This window comes from Oryctolagus cuniculus, chromosome 8, assembly GCF_051225735.1.
Source record: "Oryctolagus cuniculus isolate XC-2025 breed Fujian yellow rabbit chromosome 8, ASM5122573v1, whole genome shotgun sequence".
NCBI classification, from domain to species: Eukaryota; Metazoa; Chordata; class Mammalia; order Lagomorpha; family Leporidae; genus Oryctolagus; species Oryctolagus cuniculus.
In genome coordinates this window covers 91342475-91366491 of record NC_142874.1, presented here as the reverse complement: position 1 = coordinate 91366491, position 24017 = coordinate 91342475, and the positions used below count along the sequence as shown (strand labels likewise).

At 38.6% G+C, this 24017-nt stretch overlaps 1 protein-coding gene and 1 pseudogene across 1 annotated transcript; one reads left to right on the top strand and one right to left on the bottom strand.

Moving 5' to 3' along the window:
- Positions 1-316: 316 nt before the first annotated feature.
- On the bottom strand, positions 317-1399 carry LOC149125087 (transgelin). The gene has a single exon (XM_089302599.1). It carries the CDS (start codon positions 1329-1331, stop codon positions 726-728), a length of 606 nt encoding a protein of 201 aa, XP_089158725.1. The 5' UTR covers positions 1332-1399; the 3' UTR covers positions 317-725.
- Positions 1400-8052: 6653 nt separating this feature from the next.
- On the top strand, positions 8053-8958 carry LOC100344426 (ribosome production factor 2 homolog pseudogene; annotated as a pseudogene).
- Positions 8959-24017: the final 15059 nt, after the last annotated feature.

Here is a 24017-nt window from a genome sequence, read left to right as displayed (position 1 = left end):
TCCTGGCTCCTGGCTTTGGATTGGCGCAGCTCCGGCCATTGCAGCAACTGGTGGATGAACCCAGCAGATGAAAGATCTCTCTCTTTCTCTCTCTCTGCCTATCCTTCTCTCTGTGTAACTCTTTCAAATAAATAAGTCTTTAAAAAAATAAATACAGGCTTCTGATCAATGTTTGTTTAACTAAATTAACTTGGTATAAGATATTTTTTCTATGAATAGCAAAATCACATTTTTTTCTGGTTGTTGTCATACACTGGAATGTTTTCTGATGATACTAATTTTTTTTTTTTTTTTTTTTTTTTAAAAGAGGCACGAATATATTTGTTTCCTTGTTGAATTTCGACCCCAAAAGTATTCCAGGAACAGATGGGGGAGGCCGGGCTGTCTCCTCCAGTAGGCTTTGCTGCCAAGGACAGTGGGCTTGCCCCACCGCAGGGCTGCCCCAGCCCGCTTCCCCTGCCAGGCCCAGGGTGGGGAGAGGCGGCAGAGGCGGGGGGGGCAGCCAGGAGGAGGGGCCGGCGCAGCAGCGGTGCTTTGGCGCAGGGCATCGAGCCGAGGCGGGGGCGGTGAGGGGAGCTGCCCGTGTGCAGTCACCTTTGTCCAGTGACAGCCTCGAAGCTTGGCCAAGGCTGAGAAACGATACAGGTGTGGGTGAGGCGGGCTAAGCGGGACAGCTGCGGCCAGGGGGCCGGGGAGGGGCAGGGCTCCGGGCTGGCCACGCCCCTCTAGCTGATGATCTGCCGAGGTCGTCCGTAGCCCGTCATGCCCGCCTGCGAGGCCCCTCTGTTGCTGCCCATCTGAAGGCCGATGACATGCTTGCCCTCCTGCAGCTGGCTCTCTGTGAACTCCCGCTTGTGCTCCTGGGCTTTCTTCATAAACCAGTTGGGATCTCCGCGGTAGTGCCCATCATTCTTGGTCACTGCCAGGCTGCCCAAAGCCATCAGGGTCCTCTGCACTGCAGCCATGTCTTTGCCTTCAAAGAGGTCAACAGTCTGGAACATGTCGGTCTTGGTGACCCCGTAGTCCTCAGCTGCCTTCAGGAACTGAGCCACCTGCTCCATCTGCTTGAAGACCATGGAGGGCGGGTTCTCGGGCACCTTGACTGGCTTGGAACTCTCTGGGTACAGGCTGTTCACCAGCTTGCTCAGGATCACGCCGTTCTTCAGCCAGACCTGGAAGCCCAGGCGCCCACGGTCCGGGCGGCCCACGTCAGGGCCGCACTGCACGATGATCCACTCCACCAGCCGCTCCTCCAGCTCCTCATCGTACTTCTTCTCAATTTTGGATTGCACCTCGCGGCTCATGCCGTAGGAAGGACCCTTGTTGGCCATGCTGGGGAGAGAGGGGCTCCTCGGATTCGCAGCAAGGAGTGAGGTGCGGCGGCGTCTGGGCTGGGGCAGACCTGATGATACTAATTTTTAATATGCTTTCAGGTTCTATTACATATTTTTCGTTCTCCTAAGCAATTATGATGATACTGATCTGAGACAAATAATAACATCACATAACAAAACACAATAATAAAATCATTGTATTGCATTAGACTAAATAATGTACTCATTTATGAGTTCATCTCTTTCCACTAAGTATCCTGAGAACAGTTACTATTTTTTGCTGTTCTTGGTTATTATTTCTTTTCACTGTTATCCCCCTACTTCCTACAATAGTATATGACATTTAATAGGCTACATTAATGAACTTGATGTGGGCAATGAGGAAGAGAGTGAAGGTGAATTAAATACAGGGACACATAACCCTGAGAAGTGGACAGATAATGATAATATTAATAAGACCAAGAAACAGTTTGGGAAACATCATGTACATTTGCAATACATGTTTGAGATCAATGTGTTTCACATAACTGCATGCTTTGTGGAATGAAAACCACATGTAGCAATGACTGCTAAGCCAGGTTGCCAAACTCTCCCTAGCTCACCAGCATAGTACAGCCCAGCTAACACCCACAAGACACATTGGGTATAGGACTTCTAAAAAGAAAAAAGAAAAGTGGAATAAATCATCCCTCTGTTTTATCAAATTTGATCCCATGAAAATAGATGATTATAACTTTTTTACCTGGGCATACATATTTTGGATGAAAATGACTAGAACTGTTTATAATGTTAATACCACATTTGGATGCTAAGTTTCTCTTGCTGGCTTCCCATCTATTTCTCATAGAAGTGATTAAAGGTAAGCTATGTCTCTAAGCACAATGGTGCTGTGTACTGTAGAATCCCAGTCTTGATCAGAGCTCAGCTTCTTCTTTTTTTTTTATAGATTTATTTATTATTTTAAGGTCAGAGTTACACAGAGAAAGAAGGAGAGGCAGAGGCAGAGGCAGAGAGAGAGAGAGAGAGAGAGAGAGAGAGAGAGAGAGAAATCTTCCATCCGCTGGTTTACTCCTCAGTTGACTGCAATGGCTGGAGCTGCACCAATCTGAAGCCAGGAGCCAGGAGCCTCCTCCAGGTCTTCCAAGTGGGTGCAGGGGCCCAAGGACTTGGGCCATCTTCTACTGCTTTTCCAGGCCATAGCAGAGAGATGGGTTGAAAGTAGAACAGCTAGGACTCAAACTGGCACCCATATGGGATACCAGCACTGCAGGCAGCAGCTTTACCTGCTACACCACAGAATCTGCCCCTAGAACTCAGCTTATTATTTGGCTCTCTCATACTCCTGACCCTTGTCTATCAGGAGCAGACCCTTTTCAGAGTGGTTAATCTTCCTTACTACAGTAGGGGCAGGGACTTAACTCTCATTAGCTTCTTTCATTTAAGACGTAGTAATAATTTATTTGTTTGAAAGGCAAAGTCAGAGAGAGAGAGAGAGAGAGAGAGAGAGAGATCTTCTATCTGTTGGTTCGCTCCCCCAAATGGCCACCTTGGTCAACGCTGGGCCAGGTTGAAGCCAGGAGCCTGGAACTCCATCTGGATTTCCCATGTGGGAGGTAGGGATCCAAGCACTTGGGCCTTCTGCTGCTGCTTTCCTAGGTACATTATCACAGAGCTGGATTGGAAGTAGAGGAGCTGGGATTCAAAACACACTCACAGATGGTGGCTTAGCCCATTGTGCCACTACACTGGCCCTGTGTGCATATGTATTTACAATTGTGTATTCCACTTACTGAACTGAACCTTCTGTCAATGTATGACCTCCCTTTTCTCTCTCTTATGCTTTTGATTTAAAATCTATGTATCTTTCTTTAAGTTATTATTTATTCAAAATAGTTACAGAGAGGTGGAGAGAGAGAGAAAGGTCTTCAATTTGCTGATTTACTCTCCAAATGGCTGCAATGGCCTGAGGTGAGCTGATCAGAAGCCAAGAGCCAGCAGCTTCCTCTGGGTCTCTCACATGGATGTAAGGTTCCCAGGCACATTAGCAGGGAGCCAGACTAGAAAGGAAGCAACTGGGACTCAAACCGGCACCCACATCTCTGTTAGTTCATTACATTGTTGCTCTGTGTTTCCTTGAAGTTCATTGAGTTTCTTTAAAAAACTACTTTCAAATGCTTAGGAGAGTATTTCAAAGTTTTACTTTCTAGCTGATTGATTTCTGGCACCTTATTTTGGTGAGGTTACGGTTTCCTGAAAGTTCTTTTTTAAAATATTTATGTTTTTTGAAAGAGAGGGAGAAAGAAAGTGAGTAAATCCATGGTTTACTGTCCAAATGCCTGCAATATTCAGGACTGGACCAGGCTGAAGTCAGGTGCTCAGAACTCATGTGGTTCTCCTATACAGGTAGCAGTACTTGGGCCATAACCTGTAGCCTTCACAAGAACATTATCAGGAAGCATAGCAGCCAGGATTTGAACCAGTGCTCCACATAAACTGCTGGCATTGTACACAGTGGCTTAACCTGTGGTGCCACAATTCCAGCTCTTTTGTGGAAGTTCTTGATATTTCTTGGTGACATTGAAAAATGTAGTAATCTACCTTTGCTTTTCACTTCTAGAAAATTAAAAGCAGTCTGTGTATATTCTCTAAACCTGTGGACACTTTGGCTGTTTTAGACTAGATAGCACACTAAACTGAGATTGGCTGCAGATTTTTTTTTTTTTTTAGTTTCAGCTCTACAGTCCTCTTAAGACCAGATTTACACAACATGTTTTTGTCACATTGTTCAGAATGAACTGGACAAGTGTCTTTAAAGGGAGTGGTCCATCCCTAAAATCCTCTTTCTGGGTTTGGATAGGTCCAGACACCATGTTCTGTGACCACCAATGGCACAATTCTAGATCACACCCAAAGTCCATAGCCCACTGATGCCAGCGCAAGCTGGGGGCTGGACTGTTGCCCACCCTACTATGATTTATCTTCTGCTGATGTGGACTCACTGATGCTACCCCTACCAACCACAGGTGGTACTTGGCAGGGGTATAATACATTCCATGGGGGCTTGGAACTTCACTTGGAATTGAAAGTTGAAGTCTCTACTTAGTATATACTAACTTGATCTTCTGTATATAAAGATAATTGAAAATGAATCTTGATGTGAATGGAATGAGAGAGGGAGTGGGAGATGGGAGGGTTGCGGATGGGAGGGAAGTTATGGGGTGGGGAAAGCCATTGTAATCCATAAGCTGTACTTTGGAAATTTATATTTATTAAATAAAAGTGAAAAAAAAAGAAAGAGATCCATGGTCTCCTTCTTCACTCGCTGGCTTGGGATTATGATCTGCTCTATGTTTTGCCTTTAACAGACTGGCACTGAGTCAAAAAAAAACCAAAACAGCCCTGTGCTTTCTTGCTGTTTCCAAAGGTTATAAGAGGCATGTTAGAGGCAATCCCTCAGTTACCCAGCTAGGCTCCAAGTGGGCTACACTTTAGTCTCATAGTCCATAGGCCCCGTGCAATCTTGGGGTGCCTGCCTAGACTGAGACTGGTGGTGGCACATGCTGTAACCAAGGACCTAGGCAGGGACCTAATCTCTCTTCTCTGCCTTTCCAAAATGGCTGGATTCTTGCTTCAGTTGCAGCCAGCAGTTGGGGGTGGGAAAGCAGAGGCTACTTGGTACAGAGTCTCCAATTACTCAGTCTGCAGTGCAGGCCTGGAGGTAGGACCCCTGAGACCTTGACTGATTGAATTTTATTGCATTGACCTGGCACTGGAATTCAGTTTCTTTTTTTTTAACTTTTATTTAATAAACATAAATTTCCAAAGTACAACTTTTGGATTACAATGGCTTTCCCCCCACCATAACTTCCCTCTCACCTGCAACCCTCCCATCTCCCACTCCCTCTCCCATTCCATTCATATCAATATTAATTTTCAATTATCTTTATATATAGAAGATCAGTTTAGAATACTATACAGCAGTCAAAAACAACAAAACCCAGTCATTTGCAACAAGATGGAGGAATTTGGAAAACATCATGCTGAGTGAACTAAGCCAGTCCCAAAGGGACAAATATCATATGTTCTCCCTGATTGGCGACAACTAACTGAGCACCAAAGGGGAAACTTGTTGAAATGAAATGGACACTGTGAGAAACAGTGACTTGATCAGCTCTTGTCCTGACGGTTGATGTACAATGTAATACTTTATCCATTTTAGTATTTTTTTTTTGTTCTAGTACCATTGGTTGAACTCTGTAATTAACACACAATTATTCTTAGGTGTTTAAATTTTAACTGAAAAGTGATCCCTGTTAGGAATTCGGAAAACATTATGTTGAGTGAAATAAGCCAATCCCAAAGGGACAAATACCACTTGTTCTCCTTGATAGGTGACAACTAACTGAGCACTAAAAGGGAAACCTGTTAAGGTGAAGTGAACACTATGAGAAACGGTGACTTGATCAGCCCTCACCCTGACTGTTGATGAGCAGCTTAATATGTTATCCCTCTTAGTATTTTTGTTTGTTTGTTCTACTTAATACTTTTGGTTGAATACTGTAATCAATACACAATTCCTCTTAAGTGCTGAAACTTAATTGAAAAGTGATCACTGTTGAATATAGGAGTGGGAATGAGAGGGGGAGGAGATGTGCAGTTTGGGACATGCTCAAGCTGACTTACCTCAAACAGTAGAGTTGGAAACATACCAGGGGATTTGAATTCAATCCCATCAAGGTGGCATGTACCAATGCCATCTCACTAGTCCCAGTGATCAGTTTCTGTTCACAATTGATCGTAATGATGGGACTAGGAAACAAGGGGATCACATAAACAAGACTAGTGTCTGCAAATACTAGCTGATGGAATAAAAAAGGGAGAGAACGATCCAACATGGGAAGTGAGATCCACAGCAGACCCATAGAATGGCAGATGTCCTAACAGCACTCTGGCCTCATAATCAGCCCTTAAGGCATGCGGATCCGGCTGAAATGCCCATGGGAGTGTTTCAGGCATGGAAAGCCAAGACACTCTGGGGGAAAAAAAAACCTAAATGAAAGATTTCCACGAGTGAGATCCTGGTGGAGAGAATGGGTCATCAAGGAAGGAGGTGCCTTTCTCTGAAGGGAGGGGGGAACTTCCACTTTGACCGTGGCCTTGTCTGAAGATGATCAGAGTCAGTGAACTCGGGGGGCTTCCATGGCCTTGGCAGCTCATGACAAGAGCCTAGGGTGATTACTGATGCCATAAACAAGAGTGTCAATTTGTTAAGTCAACAACAGGAGTCACTGTGCACTTACTCCTCATGTAGGATCTTTGTCCTTAGTGTGCTGTACATTGAGATTTAATGTTATAACTAGTACTCAAACAGTATTTTTCACTTTATGTTTCTGTGTGGGAGCAAACTGTTGAAATCTTTACTTAATATATGCTAAACCGATCTTCTGTATATAAAGAGAATCGAAAATGAATCTTGATACGAATGGAAGGGGAGAGGGAGTGGATAAGGGGAGGGTTGCGGGTTGGAGGGACATTATGGGGGGGAAGCCACTGTAATCAATATTCTGTACTTTGGAAATTTATATTCATTAAATAAAAGTTAAAAAAAAAGAAGATCAGTTTAGTAGATATTAAGTAAAGATTTCAACAGTTTGCACCCACATAGAAACACAAAGTGTAAAATACTGTTCGAGTACTAGTTATAGCATTAAATCACAATGTACAGTACATTAAGGACAGAGATCCTACATGGGGAGTAAGTGCACAGTGACTCCTATTGTTGACTTAACAAATTGACACTCTTGTTTATGGCATCAGTAATCAACCTAGGCTCTTGTCATGAGTTGCTAAGGCTATGGAAGCCTTTTGAGTTCACCGACTCTGATCTCATTTAGACAAGGCCATAGTCAAAGTGGAAGTTCTCTCCTCCCTTCAGAGAAAGGTACCTCCTTCTTTGATGGCCTGTTCTTTCTACTGGGATCTCACTCGCAGAGATCTTTCATGTAGGGGTGTGTGTGTGTGTGTGTGTGTGTTTGTGTGTTTCCAGAGTGTCTTGGCTTTCCATGCCTAAAATACTCTCATGGGCTCTTCAGCCAGATCTGAATGCCTTAAGGGCTGATTCTGAGGCCAGAGTGCTGTTTAGGACATCTGCCATTCTATGAGTCTGTTGTGTATCCTGCTTCCATGTTGGATCGTTCTCTCCTCTTTTATTCTATCAGTTATTAGTATTAGCAGACACTTGTCTTGTTTATGTGATCCCTTTGGCTCTTAGTCCTATCATTATGATCAATTGTGACCTGAAATTGATCACTTGGACTAGTGAAATGGCATTGGTACATGTGACCTTGATGGGATTGAAATGGAATCCCCTGGCACGTTTCTAACTCTACCATTTGGGGCAAGTCTTATTGAGCATGTCCCAAATTGTACATCTCCTCCCTCTCTTATAGAATTATTTTTATATCCCTCCCCCCCCAGCAGAAAGTATTTTTCCTCATGATGTGCTACCTGATGTTGGGGGAGCCACGGTATAGATAACCCCCACCTGCTTTTTTCAATGAAAGTTTTCCTTTTATTATATAAAAGGAAGAGACTGTGTTTTCCTAGTTGGCTTCTGTAGCTCTGCTGAAGATAATTTGTTATGTGAATAGCTGTTGAAATTTGTATCTCTTTGGGGAGATAGTCATAAATGTGTTCACTTGGCTTGGTTGCAGTAGCAATGGACCCTTTAGATTAGTTTGTAAATCCCCAAACAAAAAGGGCCAAGAGATCTTTGAGAAGAGAGTACTGAAGCTTAATGAAAATGTTAAAAATACCATGCTGATTAAGGGGGGGGGATGCAAATACAGCAATGACACAAGGTGTGTATGCACTGAAAAAGCTACAAGGATTACTATATAAAGAGAAAAACATTGCCAGACCATTTGAGGATCAGACGTCAGTGGACTTCTTTCCAAAGAAATCAAATTGTTCTTTATTCGTGTTTGGCTCCCATAATAAGAAGCAACCAATTAATCTAGTTCTGGGTCATATGTATGACCACTATATGCTAGATGTGATTGAATAAGGCATTGAGAAGTGTATCTTTCTAAAAGGTATTAAGAATAGTAAATATCCTGAAGGCAATCACGTTGATATTTGTTGCTGATGATTTTGATGTAGTAGAAGACTATAGAAGACTAAAAATCTTTTTATTGATTTCTTCAGAGGCTCCACAGTACCAAATATCTGTATGGCTGTATTTGTTCTGTGCTGCATTGTACTGAATGGAAAAACTTACTTTTGAAGCTATAAGTTGCTCTTTGATAAATCTGGTGGCAGAACACCTAGGATTGAATTCAAGGAGGTGGAAGCATCATTGGGATTGGTTCTGAGGAGGATGCACTTGGCATCAGCTGACATTTATAAATAATCTATAAAAATGTCCAAAGCTCTTAAGCCAAAGAAGAAGAAAATTATCTGTCTTTGTAACTTTTGATTACAAGTTACAGAAGGATTTATATGCAGAAGCTAGATCTAAGCAAACTACAAAATCAGGAAAATGAAGGGGTTGAAGAAGCGACATGCAGAAAGGATAACAGAAGACAGGAGGAAAATTCAAAGAGAATTTAAAATACTGGCTTAGACAAATAGCTATGGTTTATTATAGTCCATTTACTTGAGAAAATTGTTAAGCTTCAGTCCACTAAGAGTTTCTTGTAAAATTTTATTGTATTCTTTTATAACATAATAATGTACTTTATGTTATTATGAACAGTAATGTACTGGTATTAAGTTTGAGCTTCAACTTGTAATGTTACACCCTGGTGTGCCATGTTCTCTCTATGATATGCCATCTCCTGTCCTCTCAAAACTCTCCTCTCTCTTTGGGTGGGTGGGAAGAGGCATCTTCACAACCATTGGTGCTTTTAAAAAATCTTGGATGGGGCATTATGTAAACAGAGAAAGCCTTGGGAAGCAGATAGGCTCTAAAGAAACTGTATAAATACTTATTATAAAAAATTAGTCCCATCTTCCAACATGTACCTATGGCCTGATTTTTATTACTTTTCTATTATTTTGCCTCAAATCCTACCAGTTAAGAGATTGAGATTTTAAGCTTTGTGTCTTAAAATATAAATGTCTGAGAGGATTGTCCAGTACCTGATGTGAGTACCTTACCTTACTATTGATTATTTCAATTGATTCTGCTAGTAAGAGGAGGCCCACTTAGAAAGGAGCAAAAAGGAATGGGTGAGTTTTAAGTCACCAAGTACTTTAGGGAACTGGGTATTTTGGGCAGTGAAAGCTTGCATGATGGTGCTCACAGATGGACTAGAACTCAGCCAAAGCCTGACTACTTTGTTTGAAAGGGTCTTGATGCCCATGCCTGTGCTGGGGAAAACATGAAGAAATCTTCTATTTCTTCCTGTTAGTCTTGCATACTTGTTTCTGCAGAATAGAGCATTTAAGTTCCTTGCTTCTCTGGCAAATCTACAAGTGCAAGCCAGTTATGTTGTAAAAACACAAACACACACAGTTATGTTGTAAAAACACAAACACACATAAATTGTGTCTTACCTTGCTGCCATGTTGCTCTGTCCCTTGAGTTTTTTTTTTTTTTTTTTTGTAGGTGGTTTGTTGCATATACCAATTATTATAGTATTATAGACTGAATGTTCAGGTCTTCCCTAAAGTCACGTGTTAAAGTCCTAACCAGTATACAGCTGTATTTAAAGTAAAAACCTAATTAAGCAACATGGGAAGCAGTCCATACAGCTGACTCATAGATTGATAATCACTTCAAGTAGCCCTCTGACCTCACAATCAACCCTTAAAGCATTCTGGTCTGGCTGAAAAGCCCATGAGAGCATTTCAGGCATGGAAAGCCAAGATACTATGGCAAAAATTGTCCTATATTAAGGGCTTCGGTGGGTGAGACTCCAGTGGAAAGAAGTGGTCATCAAAGAAGGATGTACTTTTCTCTGAAGGGAGGAGAGAACTTCCACTTTGCTCATGGCCTTGTCTAAATACTGAAGGAATTTGTGGATTCAAAAGCCTTCGATAGCCTAGGCTGCTCATGTCAAAAGCCTCGGGTGATCACTGAAGTGATACATGAGAGTGTTAATTGTTAAATTAATAATAGGAGTCACTGCGCACTAACTTTCCATGCAGGATCTCTGTCCTCAAAGACTTGTGTTATGAGAATTAATAGTAAAACTTGTTCTCAAAGATTTACTTCATTTTAGTATATTAAGTGGAGGTTTTTTTTTTTTTAAGGAAAAGGGTTTTTGGAGAAAACCCAGCAGGAGGGAAGGTGCGAAGAAGGAGAAAGAGGTAGAAGGAGAGCATAAGAGAGATCAAGAGACAGAGAGATCAGGAGATGGAGAGAAGGAGAGAGAGAGAGAGAGGAGAGGAGAGCGAGAGAGCCACGTGTTCAGGAGCAGGTCCTTTTAAAACTTTGCCTGGGGGTGGGCAGGGAAGTAGGAGCAGCAAATCCCATTAGGATGGGGGTGGAGCTTGACACTGGTGGCTGGGGCATGTGGCCACCTGGCTTCCAGAAATGGTGGCGGGGGCTAGAGCCTAGGAGGGTGTCAGGGTGTAGATCGTGCCATAGATAAGACTGTGCCATTTTCCTAACATTCCCCCCTTTTGTTTTTTATAAAGTGGGAGTTGTATAGGATTACATTAATCCCAAAAGTCCAGGAGGGATAGAGGGGTGAAGATCTGTCTTTAGAGCTACTTCCTGCTGACATGGGGTGATGAGGTACTCTTCGCTGGCATGGGGCGATGTCTCAAGCCACTGTCTTGTGGTTGGGGAACCTAGTATTTCCCTGTAACAGCATTTGGTGGACCGCCAGGTTGCTGAAAGCCTTGGTTCACGTGGAGGATATTCTTATGTCTCATAAGTTTAGTTATGTCTAAGTGCTTGCAAAGGATGTATCATTCTTGGGTTCTTCTTTGAAGTTAATTAAGTTTCTCAAAAAAAAAAAAAAAAGAATGCTTAAACAGAGTGAAATTAGCTTCGAGATGCAATGACTTTGAATAGCCCCTGTCTTGACTGTTGAGGAACAGTTTTTTTTTTTCCATATAATTTGCTGAAATCTTTACTTAGTATCATCTTCTATGTATAAAGTTAGTTGAAAATAAATCTTAATAAAAAATAAGACTGGAAATAGGAGAGGGAGGAGGAAGAGGGTTGGGAATATAGGTGGGAAGACGAGTACCATTCGAAGAGTCACTATATTCCTAAAGTTGTATTTATAAAATACATGAAATTTACATTCCTTAAATAAAAGATTTCTATAGAAAAAATTAAAAAAAATAAAAAAATTGCATGCACACATACACACACACAGCCTCGTTAAGGTTAAGTGAAGTCTTAAAGGATAAGATCCTAAGCTATCTAATCAGTGTCCTTATAAGAGACGCCAAAAACCTCTCCTCTTTCTGGCTCTCTGTCTCCTTCCCTGCGAGCATGCACAGAGCAAAGGCCATATGAGTACACAATGCCCAGAGAGAACCCTCACTAGAAGTTGAACCGATAAGAAGCACAAACTTTCAACCTCTAGAACTCTGAGAAAATAAATGTTAGTTGCTGAAGCCACTGGTCTATTATATCTTGTCTGGCTTCCTAAGAAGAGTAATATATTGTTGTATTCAACTCTTTCCATAATGAATCATTATATTTTGTGTTATCAAGCTTTAACTTTGCCACTGCTTTGCTAAAGTTGATTTTCTTGATATATTCCTATTTAGCAGTTTCTAAAAGCAGATACTGAAAGTGACTAACGTACACTTTCATTTTAATTTTGAAGGTTTGTTTTGCCAAGACCATGTATAAAACTAAAAAAATCATAGAAATAATTGTGTTTGTAAGAGATTGATAAAAACCTAGATATATATTCTAAAAATTTTTTAAAGATTTATTTATTATTTGAAAGGCAGAGTTCCAGAGAGAGAAAGAGAAGGAGACACAGAGCTCTTCTATTCCCTGGTTCACTCCCCAAATGGCCATAATAGCCAGGGCTGGGCCAGGCCAAAGCCAGGAGCTGCTGCGTCTTTGATTCTCCTATGTGAATGCAAGGACCCAGACACCTGGGCCGTCCTCTGTTGCTTTACCAGGCGCATTATCAGGGAGCTGGATCGCAACAGCTGGGGTATGAACTGGTACCCATAATGGATGCTAGTGGTGTAAGCTGTGGGTATAACCTGCTGAACACCTTTTTTCTTTATTTTTAAAAAGATTTATTTATTTATATGAAAGGCAGAGTTACAGGGGGAAGGAGAGACAGAGACAGACATACCTTATTTCTTGAAGAAACCCTGTTGTAAGCATGCCTGGATGCTAATATCAACCCATATTTATTTTAGCTTATTAGCTGGTCTGCTCCACTCAGCTTCCTGTACCCTTCAGGGCCCCATCTGCAGTTTTAACAATATTGCTGATTAATTCTACAAAGAGCAGGTTAAACTGGAAAGCAGAATCTGGAACTAAGCCCTAGAGTGGCCATATGCTTGGAGACATCTTTACAAAATAGATTTTCCTGAGAATATGACTATTATTTTGCTGAGAGATAGTCTGGAAGCTCCTGCCATAAGTGGTTCTGAAGGGTCACAGTAAAAAGTTAGATGACTGTAAACTTACAATAAAAATGACCCACATTAGACTCCATAGTACAGCATACTAAGTGGGAATATTTCTCACACATAGTTTATTACATTTGTCATTTGGAACTTCTTTTTACTCTTTTTTTTTTTTTGCTGTTCTATACAACTGTGCATAGCAATATATTTAAAATACATTAGAAGTACAGGTGAACAAGTGTTTAAATTATTATTTCCACCATGTACGAGTCATGTGATCTGGAAATAACTTATTTTTAGAAAGTTAGTTTCTTCATTTGTAAAATCCTCTTTCTCACAAAGGTTGTGAAGATTAACTAAGACAACATGTGTGAATGCATGTGACACAAAGAATCAAATCAGTGTAGAATTTGAGGGTCATTGTTAGGTTTCAAGAAATTCTCGATTCTGTAGAACATCTATATTTACAATATCATGCATTATTATTCTTTATTCGGTTGTTTAAGGTCAATTTTTTTAATCTATGTTTAATGAGAAGTGTCCTAAATGTGGATTCTTTTGTATAGTTAAAATTTACTTAAGTTGGCTAAAATAAGTTGATTATATTTTAGGTGTTTCTTAAACTAGTATGGACACAACTGTGTACTTAGTGTTAAATTTATTGAAGATATTCAGAAGGACTTTGCATCAGTAGCTGTTTTAATTGCTATTGAATTGTTTTAGAGAATAGGAAAAACACGATTGGATTATGCAGAAAAATTTTAAATAGCATGTGGTATCAGCACTAGTGATTATGTTTTCAAATATCAAATAATTATCTTTATTATCACGTTTATTCTATTTAATCTATTGTTAGTTTTACTTATAATCTTATTGTTATAGATTATGAATTGTGTAAATAATGTAGATATTACAGAGAACCCCCAGTGAATCCACTAATATATTTTTAATACTTAAACTTAAAAATTGCAAAATCATTTTATAAGCATGCATATAGTTGTTAGGGCATTATTATAAATTTATAATAAAAGTTTTAAGATTCTATGGAATTAAAAAGTTGATCTTTTCAGATGTGGAATTTAGAAAAGATTTTCTCAGTATTCTTAAACTTACATAACTTAATCATGCAGTTTTCTTTATTGTATTCAAGTCACAACTTGAATTCTATTTCCACATTATTATTTGGCCTGTTCAATAGTTTGTTACTATTTAAATTATAACTTTACTGTTTTACTTTGCTATAATTTGTTCTGCTTCAAACACTATTCCTGAATATGATCATTCATTTAGAGCATTTATAGTGGTATTTTGTTAGTGTTTGGGTGAAAATAAAAACTGTTAGCCTTTCAAATAAACATGATTAAAAAACGAGACCTTGTAATACCATTACATGATTCTCTAGTACCTAGAAAAATACTGCATAAGAATATTTTTAATAATGATTCACAACTTTAATGACGTATTCTTATCAACTAGAATCTGGTGTATATAAGACACTCTCTGCATTTTTGATGAATGAATAAATGAACCTGCTATTTCTGAGTACTTCCCCTGTGTCCCTCTCTTCTTCCCACACTCAAATATTGCTTTGCTCTGAACATGCTCTTTCCTTCTGTATTGCCAAGTGAATTGAAGTCCGCAGAGATGGCTTAGATAAAATTGGGTAAATGAATTTTGCCTGTGAGACACTTTGCAATAAATTCAGGCCATAATCAAGTCCAGGACATGGTTGGCATAGTTACATATTACACAACGAGGAACTCTTACAGGTGTGATGAAAGGATCAGGATGTTTATGGCTGGAGCTTTATTTTAATCCTGTTCTTGTTGTTGATTAATTTTATGATTCTAGAAGAACAAAGTCAGTAAATGAAATAATACTGCTTTATGGTGATAAACTGAAATTATTTTTCTCACAGGAGAAACCCACAACATTTTAAAAGAAATTATGTGAGGACAGGATGTATGCAATTGTATGGGGCTGTTGTGAGAGACAACTGAGTTTTGAGAAAAATCTGTAACAATTGAGTAATATCCTTTTATTCTCTGGAATGAACTCATCACCAATATGGATCTGGGAAAAGCAGGCTAACAGCGAGGGAAGGCATGGCCAGATTGTGAAGTATAGGAAGGAGTTGCTGAGAGTGGAAATGGAAAGAGATCCAATAAACTGGGGAAGAAGGGTATGCTAACAGGGAAACAGACTCAAGGCAGTCAACTGGATGTGGCATTTTACTGCACAGTTTATAATCTTACAGTCAAAGTTATTAAATGGAGTAAAATTAAGATGGCTCTCAAGAGTTTATTATTTTCTATGTCTACTTTAAAAAGGCACTTAGACTGCTTGGTTTGATTCTCTAAGCATTAGTCAAACAATCATTTGTTTCCTAATTCCTTTGTTGTGTGTTTAGCAAGATCACATGATTTTTTTATCCTGCATTCTATTACTGCCATGTGTCACATTTATTTATTTCCTTATATTGAAATTTGTATCTTGGGGATAAATCTCACATTGTCATGGTGTATAGTCTTTGGCATGTACTAATGAATTTAGTTTGCTAGTATTTTGTTGAGGCTTTTGACATGTGTGTTCATCAAGGATATTGGCCTGTAATTTTCTTGTAGTGTACTTGCCTGGCTTTGGTATCAGTGTAATATCGGCCTCAGATAATGAATTTAAAGTGTTTCTTTCTCTTCAATTCTTTGGAATCTTATCTCTACCTTTAGCTCTAATAATATTTGTTTTATAAAAGGAGTGCCCCAGAATCAGCCGTTAAGGCATTTGGATGGATCTGGCTAAAAAGCCCATGAGAGTATTTCAGGCATGAAAAGCCAAGACACTCTTGTCGCTCCCTTGCCCGCAAAGGAACGACACTGCTCCCAGCTGATAGGTCTTCAGTAGACTTTTATTTAAACAGGATAGAAAAAGAAACCCTTGAGCAAGGGGAGCTCCGAAAGAAAGGGGAAGCTCCCGTTACTACATCACGAACAGCTTATATAGTATATCATTGCAGAAGCATGTAAGCAAGCTTAGTCCATGCTACAGTCCATCTGGCGGTGCTCCAATCGGGTGCCTGATCACGCACAGTCCATGTGCTCCTTGTCCAACCATAAAGGTGATCATGCGCCTTCATCCAATCAAGCTCCTGGTCACGTAGCAGGCAACTCGGGTGCTAACAACAAGCTTCCACCTGGTGTTTTCTCAGCCTTGGTCAGTGGGAAAAGAAGTACGGGAAGCCCCAAGGCCATAGTTGTTTTGACTCTAGCCTAGGGTTATGAAATGGTCCCGATATTGCAGCTCAACAGAAACCATAAACATCCACACAGCAGTAACTAATGCCAATGGTCAGCAAGCCAGGCCTTAGCATGTGGGCCCATGGCCAGCTCATGGGTCCCCACACACTCTGGCAAAAAAAATGACCTAAATGAAAGATCTCTGTGAGTGAGATCCCAGTGGAAAGAATGGGCCAGCAAAGAAGGAGGTACCTTTTTCTGAAGGGAGGAGAGAACTTCCACTTTGACTATGGCCTTGTCTAAATAAGATCGGAGTTGGTGAACTCAGGGGGCTTCCATAACCTTGGCAGCTCATGACAAGAACCTCGGGTGATTACTGACGCCATAAATAAGAGTGTCAATTGTTAAATCAACAACAGGAGTCACTGTGCACTTACTCCCCATGTAAGATCTCTGTCCTTAATGTGTTGTACTATGTGAATTATGGTATAGCTAGTACTCAAACAGTACCTTATACTTTGTGTTTCTGTGTGGGTGCAAACTGTTGAAATCTTTACTTAGTATATACTAAATTGATCTTCTGTATATAAAGATAATTGAAAATGAATCTTGATGTGAATGGGATGGGACAGGGAGTGGGAGATGGGATGGTTGCGGATGGGAGGGAAGTTATGGGGTGGGGAAAGCCATTGTAATCCATAAGCTGTACTTTGGAAATTTATATTTATTACATAAAAGTTAAAAAAAAATAAATGGAGTGCCCTTGCATTAGGTGCATATTCACCCATAATGACGCTATTTTCTGATTTAATCCCTAGATCACTATGTAGTGACCATCTTTATTTTTACAGTTTTTGTCTTACAGACTATTTTGTTCAATATCAGTATGGTTTCCTGCTCACCTTTTTGTTTCTATTTGCATGGAATATTTTGTTCCAACCTTTTATTTTCAATCTATGTGTGTATTTGTGAAATGAATTTCTTCCAGACAGCATATCGTTTGGTTCTTTTTTTTTCTTCCTAAAGATTTATTTATTTATTTGACAGTCAGAGTTAGAGAGAGGGAAAGACAGAGAAAGAGAGAGATCTTTCCCCCTCCGGTTCACTCCCTTGATAGCCATAATGATCAGAGTTTGGGCCAGGCTTAAGCCAGGAGCTTCATCTTGGTATCCCACATGGGTGACAGGGGCCCAGACACTTGGACCATCTTTTGATGCTTTACCCAGACCATTAGCAGGGAGCTGGATCGGATGTGGAACAGCAAGGACACGAACGGTGTCCATATGGAATGACACTATTGTAGGTGGTGGCTTTACTGCTACAGACCCAGGTCCTGTTTTTAAAAATTCTTTTAGGAAGACTGTATATTTTTAAATGGGAAATTCAGTCATTTGTATTCAACATTATTGACAAATAATTGCTTAGTCTTGCTATATTTCTTTAATATTTCGTCTATTTTGAACATTCTTTGTTCATTTTCTAGTTAAATTTATCCTTTTTTATTATGGTAGTTGCCTTTCTTTGCTTCTATGTGTTGGATACTCTTAAACATCATTTGTAAGGCTGATCAGATGATGATGAATTATTTCGGTTTTTGCTTATCTTATTTCTCCTTTATTTATAGGTAACTTTTGTGCGTAATGTATCCTTAGCTGGAGTTATTTTCTTTCAGAACTTGAAATATGTAATTCAATTCTCTTATGTCCTATAAGGTTTTGATGAAAAATCTGGGGTTAATGTTATAGGAGCTCCATTAAAAGTACCTTTGTCTTGCAAATTTTAGAATTCTCTTTCTGTTGTACTTTTGAGTTTGACTGTAATATGTTATGTTGAAGATCTTTTCTAGATATGCTCAGTCTGGTCTATCCAGTGTCCGGAAGTTTGCACCTAATATGTCAGTGAATAAATTTTCTGTGCCTTAGTCTTCTCCTTTCTCTCAGGAATTTCCAGTATGCAAACAAATTCATTTAATGGTGTTCCGAATGTCAGAGAGACTGTCCTCATTTTTATTCTTTAATTTTTCTTCCTTTGACTAGAATATCTCAAAAGTCCTGCCCTCAAGTCAGATATTACTTATCCTTCTTGATCTCATCTGTTTTTGAGGTTTTAAACTGTATTTTCAATTGACTTATTGAGTTTTTATCCTTGACATTTCTAATTTTTGCAAAATCTCTGATGAATTTCTCATTCATATCATGCATTTATTTTACTGATTTTGCTGTATTGTCTGTATTTGCTTGTTCCTTTATGAGTATCCTTACAATCATCTTTTTGAATTCAGTATCAAGCATTTCATCAGTATTCCTTTGCAGCCTGACTCTAAAATGTGTTTCCCTCCCCTCCCTTCCACTCCCCTCCCTTCCACTCCCCTCGCCTCCCCTCCCCTCTCCTCCCTCCCTCCCTGGATATTAACTCTTTATCAGATGCATAGGTAGCAAATAATTTCTTCCATTCTGCTGATAGCTTCTTCATTTGGTCAAGTGTTTCCTTTGTAGTGCAGAAGCTTCTTAGCTTGATGTAATCCCATTTGTCTGGTTTTGCTTTTATTTCCTGCACTTCCAGGATCTTATCCAAGTTTTTTCCTGTGCCAAGATCTTACAGCATTTACTCTGTTTTCCTCTAGTAATTCGATATTTTTGGGTCTTAGGTTTAGATATTTCATCCATTGTGTGTTGATTTCTGTATAGAATGTAAGAAAGGAAGATCTAATTTTCTCAACACCATTTGTTGATGAGATTGTCCATTCTTCAAGCAGTAATTTTAGCTCATTTGCCAAAGAATAGTTGGGTGTAAATGTATGGATTAATTTTTGGGGTCTCAATTCTGTTCCATTGTTCCACATGTCTACTCTGAGGGGGCCTGTGCCAGATTATTCCAGCCTTGTAGTATGTTTTGAAATCTGGTATTGTGGTGCTTTCTGCTTTGATTTTTAAGATCACTTTGGCTATTTGGGGTCTCTTGTGTTTTTATATGAATTTTAAGATCACTTTTTCTAGATCTGAGAAGAATTATTGTGATTGCATGGAGTCTGTAAATTGCCTTCTTTTGTGAAATGGCGGTTTAGATCTGCTCACTTTTAAATTGGATTTTTTTAGGCTATTGAGTTGAGTTCCTTATTTTATTTTGAATAAGAAGCCCAATGTTGTATCATGATGCTTTCAATGTGGGAAAGGGAGTAATGTCATGTGATAATGGCTTACCCCGCTATTTTTGCCATTGAAGAAGGAAGTGTACCATACAATAAGAAATTCAAGAAACCTCTAGAAACTGGAGAGAAAAAAAAAGAAAGCAGATTTTCCCCTTGTCTCCAGAAGAAACACAGACCTGCCAACATTTTGGTTTCAGTTAATTGTCTCACTTTTGATTTCTGACATGTAGACCTCTAAGATAGTAAATTGTGAGGTTTTAAGTCATTAAGATTGTGGTAAAAGATCACCACAACTGTACGAAGCTAACATTCTTGACAACATAAATTATTTACATCCTCCTAAAATTCACATTTTCATGTGTGTGATTTTCAAAATCAATAAGCTCAGTGTTTCTGCCTTCTACTCTAATCCAAAACTACTGCCAGTATTATAGAAATCCCATCATTCACCCCATTATTTATTTATTCATATTTTGAGAAGTGTATTTGACTGTCTCCTCAATTCCTTTGTAATGTAGTAGTTAGTATTCTGGAGTTCTTATATTTTCCTCAGTAACAAATATAAACTCTTGTATTTGGGTTATTCTATATTCTCCTTCCATTTCTTCATTTCTACTTGGCAACTTTTTGCCATATTAACAAATTCTAACTAAAATGTGCTACCTCCTTTAAACATTCTTAAAATTGTGGAAAAATATACATAATATAATTTATCATCACAACCATTTATTTACACAGGTGATGGTATTAAATTTATTCACACAGTTGTGCAAACGAATCTGCAGAACACTTTTCATCTTGCAAAGCTGAATTCTTACACCTATTAAACAACAGGTTGTTTTTTCCTACTCTTCTCAGTCACTAGAAGCCACCACTCCTTTCTGTCTCTGTAGCATTGCTTCTTTTTTGATATGTTCTATGATTGTCCCAATCAGAAGACTATTTCTATGGGCTCATTTGCTCTTAGGTCTCCATTAAAGAAGAGGGACTGAGGTGTTTGTGGGGGCCAATCCCTGCTGGGAAGTAGCAGGTTGGTTTCTTCCTCCACCATAGGCTCCTGTCAGGAACTCTGCTGGCATGTACTATCCTCTACTGTGGTCCATCACTTTGCCCCTTAGGACTAAGATTGGTAATGGCTCCCTATTGTTACCAACCTAGAAATACCACAACATCTCTTGTGATTTCTCTACATCATGTGCAAACATCTATAAATAGTACTTTATTACCCAACTCCTGTGAGCTGTTTTCTGTTATGATGGGGCTGATTAAGCTTCCAGATAGTGTCTTGATCAGACTAATTTTATTCTAATTCTCCTTCTCTTTATTTCACTCCCTCGGTTTGGAGTCAGGGAGATTTTTCCAATAAAGAAGAGAAAGGTATGGAAAAGAGCCCAAAATGCAGTCTTTTCCTGGTATAACAATAAATTAAAGAGATAAACAAATTACATACAGAACTAAACTTTAGGTGGTCACATTATATTTCACTCCTCAAAATCTTTAGAAGGACTGAGTGATTTATTTCTTTAGGAAAGGATACAACTCCTGCTTTTTGCCCTTTTAAAATGATTTATCATATAGTTCACATTTTTATTCAGTAAGTTGTATTTTCTATCTTCTAGCTATTTTTTCAGTGGAATTTTTATAGACAATTCTTCTGAATTTGTCTCTTGGAGACTACATACTATTATAAAGCCTTCTTTTTGAAGAGGCATAGTCCTTAGAAAAATGGCATTCTTACAGATTATATAGCCACAGAATTTGATAATGAAATTTCATTTAGGTAAGAATGATTTCAGGCATTTGCAAAGAAGGTATTTTAATCACACAAAATCTTATGTATGCTAGGTATATTTACTTTGAGAGTTATGCTATTTGTGAATGTCGAAATAAATAAAAACCATCCAAATGAGAAAAAAAATGATGTAGACTAATTCCTTGATAATTTTTCTAACAATTTTATGACTCTAGTTTCAAACATTTTTTTTCAGCAAATCATAAGATTTTTCAACCATCTGGTATATCTTCTTACCTTAGTATTCTGCTTCTGATTTTAGATTTGTTAAGAAGGCACAGAGGATTATCTGCTGTATCATGAAGAAACTGTTCCTTGATGTGACTTATGTATATTATGATGCCATAGTTACTGTTACAACTGAGAGGTTCCTAAAACATTAAGGATAAATGGTTGTCCACTTGGCTCACATGTTTCAGTTTCTTCGTATGACCTTCCTCATCATTAATCTCTAATCTTTGGGAGGAATTCCAATTTCTTTCATGCTTCTATTTTTATACTTAGCAATAGAATCCTATGAGGTGTTTATGATTAAATTTTATTAAACATTGTAACAGACACATAAAAATTGTTCCTCTTTATGGGGTACCGTGTGATGTCTCACTGCATGTAGATATCTTATAATATCCAATTGGAGTTATATATATATTATATAACTAGATATATAATATATACACCCAATTGGAGTTATATATATCTAACTTATAATATCCAAGTTATATATATATAAAAAACTAGATATATATACTATATATATATGTGTGTGTGTATATATATATATATAGTAGTGAGATTGCTGGATCATATAGTATTTTTATTTTCAGTTTTGTGAGGAACCTCCATACTTATTTCCAAATGGCTATACTAATTTACATTCTTACCAACAATGTGTAAGTGTTCCCTTTTCCCCATATCCTTGTGAACACTTGTTATCTTCTTTTTGATCATAGCCAATTTAACTAAACTAAGGTAATATCTTATTGTGTTTTGGATTTACATTTCCTTGATGATTATTGATCCTGAAAATTTTCTCATATCTACTGGTCATTTGTATGCCTTCCTTTGAGGGATGGCTGTTTAGATCTACTGCCCACTTTTAAATTGGATTTTTTTCTGGCTATTGAGTTGCTCATTTATTTTGAATATGAAACCCTTGTCAGAAATATACCTTGCATTATTTTCTCCCATTGTGAAAACAGTCTCTTTAATCTATTCTTTGCTTTGCTGTGCAAACTGATGAAACATAGTTTATCTATTGCAGAACACATTTATTTGAGAGGTAGAGAGACAGAGAGAGCAGGTAGAGAGACACTATGTGTGTGAGAAACACAGACATTCAGAGAGAAAGAACTCTCATCCATTGGTTAACTTCTCTGATGCCCATAATGGACATAACTGAGGCATAGTTGGAGTGGGAAGCTTAATCCAGGTCTCCCATTTAGATAATAGGAACCCAATCATTTGAGGGATTGTTGCTGTATCCCAGAGTCTGCATTAGCAAGAAAATGGAGTCAGAAGTCAAGCCAGGTATCAAACCGTGGCACATGGACATATTAACTTGCATCTAAATCACTACACTACATGCCTATTCCATCCACTTGTCTATACATGCTTTTGTTTCCTGTGCTTATGGGATCTAGTCTTAAAAAATCGTTCCTCATTCCAATATCCTGAAGAGTTTCGCCTATGTTTTCATCTGGTAGTTTGAGTTTCAGGTCTTACATTTAATTCATTTTGAGTTGCTATTTGGACATGGTAAGGGATAAGGTTCAAGTTCCATTCTTCTACATGTGGATATGCAATTTCCCTAGTACTATTTCTTGAAAAAACTCCATTTTCCATATATTCTCTTGGCATCCTTGTCAAAGTTGTCTGTATATGTGTGGGTTTACTTCTAGAATCTATTCTGTTCCACATGTCTGTGTTTTTGTTTTCATGTCAATAACATGCTTAAATTCTTTAACAAATTATTTTATTTGAGAGAGAGAGAGAGGAGAGAGAGACCTTTCATATACTTGTTTGCTTCCCAAATGTCTGCAGCAGCCAGGGCTAAGCCAGATCAAAGTAAGGAGCCAAAACTTGACCCAGTCTCCCACAAGGGTGGCAGGGGCCCAATCACTTGAATAATCACCTATTGCCTGCACCCCTCCACCCTCAGCCAGGGTGCATGTTAGGAGGAATCTGGAATCAGATGTAGAACCAGGCACTCTGATACGGAATTTGGACTTCCGAAGTGCTTCTTAACTGGTAGGCCCTTCTCCCTCATTGTTTTAAGTACTGTAGCTTTGTAATATATTTTAAAGTAAGGTAGTATAATGTCTTCATCTTTGTTCCTTTTTGTTCAATAGTACTTTGGCTAGTTGCTTTTTATTATTTCAATACAAATTTTAGATGTGTTTTCTAGTTCTGTAAATTGTCATTGGCAGTTAGGGATTGTGTGAATTTGTAAATCACTTTGAGTAGCATGGGCACACTGTAGATTTTTCACCTTAAATAGTTGCTTAATTATATATTATAGTACTATTAAAGTGATTATACTTTTCAGTTATTCCAATTTTCAAACAATATCTGGAATGATGTTAGTGAACCCTGAAGAAGAGTCATTCTAGGTGATATTTAAAACAACGTTTGCTGAGAGCACAAACTTAGGCTTTCCTGAGCTACTTTTCAGGATAATGCATTAACTGCTTAAAGAAATGCTGTCTTTTATGATAATTACTTAGAAAATTAGAATGCCTGAAGGTTCCTATTATACATGAAAAGTTCATTTATTTCTCTTAAACAGCGTCCACATCTGTACTCTTATGTGTTAAGCATAAAAATTATCACTAATTAAATATGCCAATTAAACATGGATAATTTTTACTTTTTATGCATCCTGTCACTGTTTTCTGAATATATCTCTGAACACAGGTTTGATCAGTGCACTTATGGAAGTACTGCTT

Coding starts and splice junctions, on each gene's coding strand:
- LOC149125087 (XM_089302599.1), bottom strand. CDS start 1,331: ATGGCCAACAAGGGTCCTTCCTACGGCATGAGCCGCGAGGTGCAATCC.